The 11,461-nt window shown below is 34.1% G+C and overlaps 3 protein-coding genes across 3 annotated transcripts in view; 1 reads left to right on the forward strand and 2 right to left on the reverse strand.

Annotated features, from left to right (window-relative positions):
* Positions 1 to 11,461, forward strand: part of LOC113391499 (RNA-binding protein pno1) — a 269,552-nt gene that overhangs the window by 119,933 nt on the left and 138,158 nt on the right. The window lies entirely within an intron of this gene.
* Positions 959 to 8,746, reverse strand: LOC113391509 (mitogen-activated protein kinase 15). The gene is made up of 7 exons (XM_026627497.2): positions 8,386 to 8,746; positions 4,523 to 4,729; positions 4,222 to 4,362; positions 3,687 to 3,826; positions 2,667 to 2,865; positions 2,345 to 2,506; positions 959 to 1,442 (listed from the first exon to the last, which is right to left on the reverse strand). Exons 1-7 carry the CDS (start codon positions 8,709 to 8,711, stop codon positions 1,016 to 1,018), a joined length of 1,602 nt encoding a protein of 533 aa, XP_026483282.2. The 5' UTR covers positions 8,712 to 8,746; the 3' UTR covers positions 959 to 1,015.
* LOC113391514 (plasminogen receptor (KT)) lies at positions 9,310 to 11,225 on the reverse strand. Its single transcript, XM_026627504.2, has 4 exons — positions 10,894 to 11,225; positions 10,679 to 10,809; positions 10,417 to 10,526; positions 9,310 to 10,099 (listed from the first exon to the last, which is right to left on the reverse strand). Exons 1-4 carry the CDS (start codon positions 10,972 to 10,974, stop codon positions 9,966 to 9,968), a joined length of 456 nt encoding a protein of 151 aa, XP_026483289.1. The 5' UTR covers positions 10,975 to 11,225; the 3' UTR covers positions 9,310 to 9,965.

Here is an 11,461-nt window from a genome sequence, read left to right on the forward strand (position 1 = left end):
AAACTATGAAAAAACTACGTACGAGGTTGATCAGAGGATTTGATTAAAAAACTCTGTGGAAGTATTTTATCCCTTTATATTTATTTTTATCCACCCACAATTTTCCGATTTGCGTGCATTCACGATGTTATCATTCGAGGGAGACGATGTTCAATAAGTAGTACTTTTGCATTGTAATACACAAAGTTGGTGAAATCACCAAGACTAGAGTTTTCAGAGTAGATCATTGCTCTGGAATCTTAAAAACTGGACGAATTTATTGCAATACACTTTTTTTTTTAAATTTAAACAAGAATTTTCACAAGACTTCTAAATACGTTTAAAACCAAACTTAACCTTTAAGTACCGACGCGTGGTCACAAAGACAACGTGACTTTATCTTTTTTACTTTATCTTCCATACAAATGAGCTAATGATCGGCATGAGAATAAATATTAATTTTAAACTATTTGTAAACAATTATCCGATATGACACTCGCACTATCTATTGGTCGTTGGCCTTCAAACAAGTGTCCACACCAGCAACTCCATCAGAAGAACGATGGGTGCATCCGAACAAAACCGATTACATTTCTATAGGTTGAATGAATGAAATGCGACGAATACGAGATGTTCTCCTAGTGATAACACTAAGCAAACATCTCGTATTCGATATCACAATCAAAAACTATAAGTCGACTAGTAAAGTTATCCTGTAACGTCGCCGCCAATCTGGATTAATTCGATGTTAAAGTTTCAAGGAAATGTAAAAAATATTCATTGGCATAAATAATTTTAAATATTAGCTTACTATTGCTACGAAATTTGTTAAATTTATCAGGGCCTTTAGTGAGATTCTATTCTAGTGGTCTATTGGACCACAAGTCGATATCTTTTCGTTACGAAAATAGCCAGTACTTAAAGGTTAAAATAATACTATTACATTCACAACAAGATTCATCACTATAAAACCCTTCAAAACACATTAAAAAAAAACTCCTAAAACTACTAACTCATTACAGAATATTTATCGTATTCATCGGATACTCGTCCTCAAATCCATCAAAGCGCTGGCTGTTATGACTCCATGCTTCTGGTTTCCATAGCAACCGTCACCAATCGTTATTGTGGAGAACGACGTGGAATTCCTTCTCTGCTGGAGATTTTTCTTCTCCCCTGAGAATATATCCGACGGATTCGATCTCGCGACTTGAAAGTAATCCCCGTGACTATTATCCAGCCATTCATGGCCCCTGGTCTCAAAATACTTCGTGGCTTTCATAGGTTTCCCGATGGTCTGGTCCGATCTAAACTCCTTCAATGGTCTATCGGTTGGCTTCGGCTTTGGTCTGAGTTTCTGGTCAGCGGATACGCTTAGCTTGGACTTGGAATAAGATTTCGATACATCGGATGTTTCTTGGAAACTCCTGCTCTTAGTGGACGTTGCTATTATTTGTGACTTGCTGTATGAGAAAAGTTAAATTGATTTTAAGATAATTATTAACGGTCATACTTTTCAAAGTTTTTCAGTAGCAGTTTAGTTATAGACAATTTTGTCCTCTTTTCTGTCATCGTGGTTTTCGTGGATTCGAACAACATTTATAGATGCCATTAACGTTATTTTATTAAAATTGTATCGTAACGAGTAAAGTGAAGTGAGGATCGAGAGTTGAATAGGAGGCACTAGTGCAGTGTGAAGTGTGAGGCGAGTAGAGGGGAGTTGAGAGGTATTACGTGGGGGTATATTAGCATGTATATCGAGACAGAATCTTATATTCTGCAGCGTCATTGTTGTTAAATAATAACAAGTGTATAGATCAATAATATCAAATTTATAATTATTATTGTACTAGTAAAACTGAGATAAATTGATTTGTGAAAATAAGCTAGGCTACTTAATAATATTAAAAGACTGTACAAAAATGACGATTTCAAAGTGTTGGGCGGTACAGTTGAAGAAAAGTACGTTTTGCGTTTTTAGTCGATCAGTCTTTTGGACATCTTTAAATATCAAATCTAAAACCATCATTCAAATTAAAAGCACTTATCGATTGTCAAATTAAAATCGTGTTCGGAGAAGAAAATTCCCCTGACCTTACCTGAGAAGAACCGGCGAAAGGCACACAGTGGTAATTTAATTCTACTCTACTGACATACTCCGTTATTAAACTAGAAGAAAAGCGTCACTACTGAGTATCTCGCCGGTTCTTCTCGGTAGAATCTACTTTCCGAACCGGTGTTAGCTTTACATTTCATTCAACACTGTAACATGTTTCAAACGTGCTTTTATGAGCCTACTTGAATAAAGATTATTTTTGTTTTGCTTTTGGTTTCATCAAGTCGACTTCCTCTATTAAAAACTTACCTAGAATAAGTCTTCCTTGGCTGTTCGTTGCAATGCTGGAACCCCTTCGCCATGATGCTGTACAGCTTATTTCTGTAATCGTCTACAGACATCTGCTTATCGTCACGTAGAGGCAGCAACACGTCTGATGGAAGAATCAGTTCGTCTTTTTCACGGTGAAATCTATAAAATACCAATTAAAAACCCAACTATAAGCGACTTCGTCCAAAATTTATGGGCATGATGATCAAATTTCTTAAACTGCATCTTAAATATTTATGTGGAATAAATATCTGATTTAAGTTAAGTATGTTATACGTAGAAAAAATTATAGTAACATTACTTGGAGACATATTCATGATGTAAGGCCCTTTCCGCACTGAGTCTTTTCGCTGGGTTAAACACGAGCAATTGCTGGACCAGTTCGGATGCATCTTTTGGCGCACATGACAATTGTGCAGTCAGAGACGCATTCCTCGAATTGGCCGATGCCAACTCTTTGATCAGTGATGATCCGTAGCCGCTACATACAACTCCAATGTCTAAGACAATAAAACGTACGTTTCAAAATCGATTACGAAGAAAGCGTTAAGCTAGACGGAGGTATATTATAATTTAGTTTAGTATTTTAGTTTTGGAAAAGTTTGAACAGGATGATGATCATCCCCTAATTCCTGTTTTTTTTTTTAATTTGTTAGGCGGGTATACCATAACCATTCCTTAGATCGTCAATGCGCCACCAACCTTGAAATCTAAGATGTCGCTTGTGTCTGCAGTTAGACTGGCTTTGCAGTACAATATGTGGTGTGCGGGTGGTACTTAACCAGGCGTCTATTTGCACATCATCAGTAATCACGAATACAATTATAATAAATATACTGATGTATTTATAAAATAATAATAATTTTTTTGAATGCTATCGCATCAAGGATCGCCTACACGGCGAATTCCTTAAGCTTGAAGGCCCGCAAAGGTGGGCCAACCGTCGGGACATCACGGTACCATGCGCAAGGAATCCCGTGATGTCCCACTAAGAGTCGGAGCGGGTATCGCTGGTTTTTTAGAGGTTATTTGGCCGCACCAAGCGTTCTCAGCTCCGGCGAGTCCCACATCCCCCCTCCCCCACTTTACGTGGGAGAAAAGCGAAAGAGCGTTTTACCAGCGAAAAAGAAATGATCACCACCGATTGGAGCATGAAAATTTTTCTTTACACCGGCAATGTGCTACCATGAACTTTATGATATTAATGCCCTTGCAACACAGCCATAAAATGTATTCAATTTAGTTTAATTTGCTGATAAATTGCTTGCACAAAAACATGTTATCAGTGTAAGGGTATTTACTTAGCAATAATTTTGAATACCTTCAGAAGATGGTCTCGGTAGCGCAGCCATGATCCTCTCGATCTGGTTCACGGTAGACGTTCCGGGAAACAAAGGCTTTCCAGTCAGCATCTCACCTAAAATGCAACCGAGGGACCACATGTCTATACCCTTTGTGTAACTGAAAATTGCCAGAATTTTTAAAGATTTGAATCGAAGTCTAAGAATACATTTTGTACACTGAGCAGCGACAGTATTTAAGTTTTTGAACATTGCGTCTCTATTTACGTTGCGTTTTATTTTATTAAACCTTCGGAGACTAAGCTTCCGTTGCCTTATTTAGTTGAATTGATAGATTCCTATATTTATCTTTTTGATTTTTTGTATGTTTAGATAGACTGTTATACATCGTGCATCGAAAAAAATATTGTCCAACAGTTGATCCTAAATACACGCACACTAGTAAAGCAGTATGAGGTTTATTAAAATTGGCCAGTTTGTTTTAGTTCATTTTTGTCTGAAGTTAGTGGTACCAACCCAGATAGTCATTAGGTAGAGCCAAGAAAAATCACTAACTTTTTACTAGCGATGAGTATTTCCGGCGCTCGGTACCATCGTGTGGCGACGTAATCCGTCAAACATGGGTCCGCTCCGTCTTCACCCCCAGAATACATCGACGACACCGACCGAGCGAGACCGAAGTCAGCTAACTTCACCCTGATTAAATTATTACAAAGACATCTTTACTGTTACTGAGAACTTTTCGATAAACAAACCCAATATTTTTTCATTGGCTTGACTTGAGTTTTGAACCCGCATATTTCCTACGTGTAACAATTTAACATAATACAATATATCAAGTTTATTTTCCACTCACCTACAAGCACTATCGATAAGTACATTACTAGGTTTTTGATCTCTATGTATCACATTCCCAGAGTGTATATATTTGGTCGCCTTCAGCATCTGATACATTATATATCTCCTGTGTATATCCTTCAATATGTTACCCCGTTTGATGACATTGTGCAAATCAGTCTCCATGTATTCGAAGCCAAGGTATATGTCGCGGTTGTTTAACGCTCTAAAATGTAATTATATTTGAAAATCAAAATATATGAATCTTCTTAATAACGAGATCTTATTGGTATTAAAAAAAAATAATTACGAAAAACAAATTAAACTTAAAGCTACCACTCATTCGAAATACAGAATCCACTGAGAAAACTAACAAGGTACCTACTCGGAACATAATATATATAAAAAATACATTGATTACTTCTGCTAACTGGTGCAAGCGCGCATGGGTACTGACTTCGTTAAACATTCTAACGCCACACAGCAAATACTTAGTATCGTTGTGTTCCGGGTTGCGAGCGAGTGTAACTTCAGTCACGAGGGCAGGGATGTTATGGAGCTCCGTAACCGTAACCAAAATTATCGGATATCAGAAATAAAAGTCTATCCGTAGCCGCAACGGATAAAAAACGTTTTTTTTTTGCATATGCACGTGTATTATATTTAGAGAGTAGCTTATTGTTCTTTAAAGCTATTCTTTTTTTCTGTGATAATATCTAATACTAAATAATAGTCTACAAATAAAGTTAAATTAATATCTTGGTATTTTTTTTCTTCTACAAGTACTAAATAATGTAATATCAATATCCAGATCCGAAATAACATATCCATGACATCCCTTCACAAGGGACATAACACTTTAGCTCCTAAGGTTAGTGGCGCATTGTAGTGATGTAAGGAATGGTTAATATTTCTAAAACTACACACGTCTAGGTGGTGACCACGTACCATAGGGTGACTATTAGCCCGACTGCCTATAAATTACATAAAAACGACAAATATTGACAGCACTTTTAATTTTTTCGTTTTACATTTTTAACTCTTTCGTATACAAAGAAACTTGCTCTACGAGAGTCACACACCTTACAAAGTCAAAGCGCCGTCAACCATCCCTACTAATATATGCAAAAGTAACTCTGTCTGTTACGTCTTCACGATCAAACCGATCAACCTATTTAGATGAAACTTGGTAAGGAGATAGTTTCAGTCCCGGGAAACGTTACAGGCTATTTTTTTAATCCATCCATCGAGGGGTAAAAAGGGAGCTGTTCAGGTTTTTGCGCTATTGTGTATTGTAATGCTGCGGGTTCAGCTAGTAGGATATAAAAAGATGTTGAGTCTACAGTGCCGATAGCAAATGTTCCTCACTTCGTCAACCAATCTTAAAATCAGAACATGAATTACCCAATAACGTCGAATTGAATTGAATCATGTAAAATTCCAATCAAAAATCTTGCAACCGTTCTGTTAGCAGTTGATCGAATAGATTCCTACTCGAATAAAGTTAATTTTGATTGGATCTAATTATAAATAGATAGAATGAACTATTATATGGTACCGCAGCAGGCTTACTCAATGCCGTGCTATCGATCAAAGCCCTACCAGAGATTGATTGGTAATAGGTACCATTGAGTTCAATTATTAACGGCGTAATCAGTATTTTTTATTTGTGCGTAGACCATTTTTTCTTGTTAAACAAATGGCAAACGCCATAGAATCTAAACACTTTAGCCTTTATAAATGTAATGTGCAAAATCACCAATCGACAATTACGTCTATTATTTGCGACAAAAGCTCCTCTATAAAACGGCAGCTCTAGCTTTGTGTAAAATATATTTACGTCATAATCACGTGATTCGGAGTTTTGGAGCGAATTTTTAATGAATTAATACAGTAATGAGAACGAGAAGCGAGATGTTCCAGTGCTTGCTGAAGATGGAATTCTTTTTTTTTAAATAGGATGGGCCACCTGATTTTAAGTGGCTCCCACCGCCCATAGAAATTGGGGTCATCGCACTAATGCACCACCAATCTTGGGATCTAAGAAGTCCCTTGCACTGGCTCACTCACCCTTTAAACCGGAACACAACCATGCATTGCCGTTGCAAGTATTGCCGTTTGGCAGTAGAATATTGCCAGATGGGCTTGCACAAAGCCCTACTACCAAGTACACAAAGCCCCAAAGTTTTTTTTACTAAATAAATCAATCGAAAAATGATCTTTGCCGTTTAACCATTCACCTATCGAAGCATATAAAACCGCGCAAAGCACCTACATAGTATATTATATTCGAAAAATAGAAAGAAATATTTTCCATTGGGACGCTTATTATATAGGAACACCTGCGTCACATGACGTCACGTGCGAGACTTGATAGATAATTATTTTTTATTTGAATTCATGTAGGATAAATAAACTTCCAACTAAGACTTATGAGGCGATGAAAGGCGTTCTACGAATTATTTAAAATAAGAAACGGTTGCGTATTTATATATATATTATAATTTTAATTGACTTAGAAAAATTTAAGACGAGTTATTTTCCATATTGTTTTTCACTCGCGGTCTGTTTATGCGACACGATGCTTTCCGAAATAAATCGACCGATTAATTATTTATTAATTAAAGTTGAAAGATTTATAACTCGACTCTATTTTCCATTGAAGTTCGACTTACCTAGGTTCTACTGTAAATAGAAAGACCTCACCAAAAGCCGTGTATAAAATTCTATATGGATTTGTTTATATAAAGAGAAAACAAACCGCGCTAGTGCGATTCGGACTCGCGCACTGAGGGTTCCGTATCACCAGACAGATGAACAAACGTTGATGTAACAACAAATTTAATGTTTTCGGATTCTTTCGGTCAACGGGAAGTGCTCTATAGGTTTGATTCCCTTTGCGAATGTATGGGAAATACGACACAAATCGCCATACACATTTGATTGCGTAGAGGTTTGATTTTATCACAACTCCAAGAGACCGCAGGCCTCAGTATTTGGTATTGATTTCAACATAATACCTCTATGCGGTCCTGAGATAATGGGTCTTGACGGACAGAGAGACAGACATACGAAGTGATCATAAAAAGGATTCCTCTCCCTTTTGAGGTACGGAGCTTTAAAAACGCAGTACATAAAAGTTTATTCTAAACGACTAGTGCAGCTTATTCATGATTCAGTCGTAATATACGCAATTGTAAAGTTTTAACATTTTAAATATTGTATAGTCACTAGTAATAAAGATTTTGTAACCCCACGGTTTCGACTGCTCGTCATTAAATCTTTCCCGGGGCAACATATTCGAATCTATAATTAAATACCACGGATACATTTACCTTACCAACGAATAAATTTAGAGCTGATTATTTTCTACAAGATTACATAGACTAGTAATTTTCGTTTATTAAAAAATGTTTCCTTGGAGTTCAAGTTCGCTTAGTGACAAATTTAATCAAATTCGGTTTAGTCGTTTTGCAGTGAAACCGTAACAGACAGATTGACAAACAGATAGTTACTTTCGTTTTAATAATATTAATATACATAAAAAAAGGTTACAGTTAGTATGTGTTAATTTTCAAACAGGTATGTAACTCTTTTTAAGGTTCTTCTCAGGTCAGGGTGTTTACTTTTCCGAACCGGTGGTAGTGTTTAATTTGACTATCAATAAGTAAGTGTAATGCTTCTATATTGAATAAAGCAATTTGAGTTTTGAGTTTGACATATTTTAGTACATTGATGATGAAAAATCTTCTCGATAAAATCTACATTCGCAACCAGTTATAACTTTAAGTTTAATTTAATCCTGTTATATAATCGAAAAGTGCTTGTAAGAGCCAAATTGAATAATTTATTTTTAATATAATAATAATATTTTAAACATACCTGTGTATACTGTGCAGCTTAACAATATTCGGATGATTACGAAAAGACTGTAAAAATATTATTTCACGAAATGTTCTCTGCGCGTCCGTTTGATTGCGGAAGGCGTCGAATATTTTTTTTATTGCCACAACATCCTTGGTCTTTCTATCTATGGCCTTCCAGACGATGCCATAGGCCCCCTTACCCAATCTTTTTTTTATATCAAACCTCTTTAGTATATGTTCATCGATTTCGGACATATTTTTTTCCGGACTTTTTTTCGATACTTTATTTTGTACATCCTTCTTTTTCTCGTCGCGTTTTGCATTTGCCTGAATTTGACTCATTTTTTCACTGTGCGTGTGTTCAAACCACTGCGAAAATCGACTCTAAAATGATAATAAACATTCACAAAGATGTTCCATAGCATAGGAACAAATTTACCCTATATATGCAAATTACGGTTAATATCGGCGACTAATTTGAATATTGTAGCATGACTACTGAATTTTAAATTTTTATTGATTATATCCGTACACTAAGCAACCGAATAAGTCAATAATAAGTCAATTTATATCATTGTACGGAACACGTAATGCAAATCCACTGAATTAATAATACAAGGCAACATTATTCACTCACATGTTATAAATAAAATATATATTTACATTTCTTATACAATGTAATAAAATTGTGCTGTTTATTGTTTGTTGTAAAAATAAATAATGCACGTTGTGTTAGCACGACTGGACGAGTTTCATTTGTTTAGTGCGGCAAACAAGTTGTTCGTTGTCATGACAACTAAAACTGTCAATTAAAATAATGTTTGACTGTAGTTTTTTTGTTTGATCGATTCAACATTTGAATCGATTTTTTTCATCAAATCGTTTTCTGATTGTAACAGTCAATTAGGTTTGTTGTCACTGAATAAAAATAGGTAATTTTTTTTATGCTTTAATGAAGTAACATGTATTGAATAAACAGGACATTTCAACGTTGAATAACTAGAATCTAATAATATTTATTTGTTGAATTCACAAGTTATTATTATCAATAAATCTTATGAATTATTTTATTAAGAACAAGTGAAATATCACAATTACATAACTATGTTGTATTACATCATTGATATATTAATAAAAAATCTAATATACATTACGACTATGCAAAAATTAAGTTAAGTAATATCACAACTTGCGTCTAAAAATATATACTTAAATAAGAACTAAAGTAAAAAAAAAATTGTTGTAAATTGAATATAAAGTACACTTTCGATGTCTAAATCGTAAAACTTATATTATATATTTGTATAATAACAACAATATCAAAAAAATATATGCCATAATAAAACCTATTAACAAAAACAAAAATTAATATTGTTTTAATAAAGCGTATATGTTACAATAATATACCAAATATAGTTAGATCTATGAACATTTAATATTTAGGAATTCAGTAATTAATACTTTCGGTTAGGAATTTCGATATTTTTGAGATTACTTTTAAGAAGCAAACTAGCGCACTCATTGACATATCTCCACAGCTTTCTAAACTATTAAGCAGTGAAGGCACAAATAGTACATGGTGATTTATTAATTCCTTTATGGGAGGGGAGGATGAATCTTGCTCCTCTCTTCCTGATCCAAACGACGTTGATCGATAGAGGACGGTGTTGGCAGACCACAGGGCACTTCTAACAAATCAGATTCATGTGCCATTATGTGCTCAGCTTCCACTGCAAAAGATTTACTTTATTAAATATTTTGTTAATGGAAAAAGCGTGACGCCTTTTTCGTTGTCGCTCAAACATATCAAAGACAAGCGTTTTCCTAGGTGTTTTTTCACTGATTCTTTACATTATTTTTATCCTTTCCTAAAATCCCACCACAAACCTTGCGCGACCAACCTTTGAAGCTACTACGGCAGTAGAGTGATGAATGAATTTACCAAAACAGGTTTTAACAAAACAATTTTGTAATAAATTATATTTTGTAGATTTCTATTCAAATCAGTCTTAGTGTCAGGAATAACATAGAAACTATAGTTACTTACTTCTGAGACGATGCATTTTATTCCCATATGCAAGATCCCAATAATAAAGATTGACAAATGTAAGTGGCAGGAGAGGAAATAAGAAATACGCCCTTTTTGTTCTCCTAAACCTGTTTAGATAGAAACATATATTTCTTATTATTACTTTCAATCAAATCTAAATGTATTCTAAAACAAATATTAATAGTTTTTCACATATAGAATTCATGAAAATAAGAAGATAATTATAATATATTTTAAAAGTTAATTTTAAATGAATTACCCAGTAAATAAGCCGGCCGTAGCAGATACATAAAATACTGAGTACCAAAGGCATAAATCTCGACTTTTGGCCAAGTCCATAGCCCTCTGTCTCTCAGCCATTTGATTCTTCAATTGAATTTGCCTTTCCATCTGTAAAGTAGGTTCAGTTCATATTTTAATGTAATTGATAAGTAGATTAACGTAGAAATAGTTGTTTGTAAAAATGTAACTCACTGCAATTTCATTTAAATTTTGAAGAAATTTTTCATTTCTTCTATAATGATCTTCTAAATTGATCGAAATATAATTTCCCATTTTTAAAGTTAGTAATTACTTTTTAATTTTTAAGTATATAACTTAATATATCTTGTAAAAAGCTATTTTAATTACACAAAGGGATAGTTTCACTCAAATATTATTAATCTCTTTGCTTAAAAAATGACTAAGTACATTTTTTAACCATAATTGAACTTAAAATATTCGTTTTTTTAAGTTATAACTGTTCGATTCTTATCGAAATAAACAGTACACTTTTACTTGATGGCTTAGATTGACAGCTCGAAAGGATGTCAAAATGTTATAAGTTATAAAATATGTAATTATGCATCCGTTTTGTTTTTGCTTCAACATGATATCTCGAATTATATAATGTTACATTACAGACAGGTATTACACGTATTTAATTACATTTATGAGTGAATACAGCAATTGGGTAGGTAAAGCTTTTATAATTTTATATTCAATTATTTTGTTATTTAAATTTTACAATTTTCGATTCGTTTTCAAAATCGATGTTTTTTAT

This window comes from Vanessa tameamea, chromosome 25, assembly GCF_037043105.1.
Source record: "Vanessa tameamea isolate UH-Manoa-2023 chromosome 25, ilVanTame1 primary haplotype, whole genome shotgun sequence".
NCBI classification, from domain to species: Eukaryota; Metazoa; Arthropoda; class Insecta; order Lepidoptera; family Nymphalidae; genus Vanessa; species Vanessa tameamea.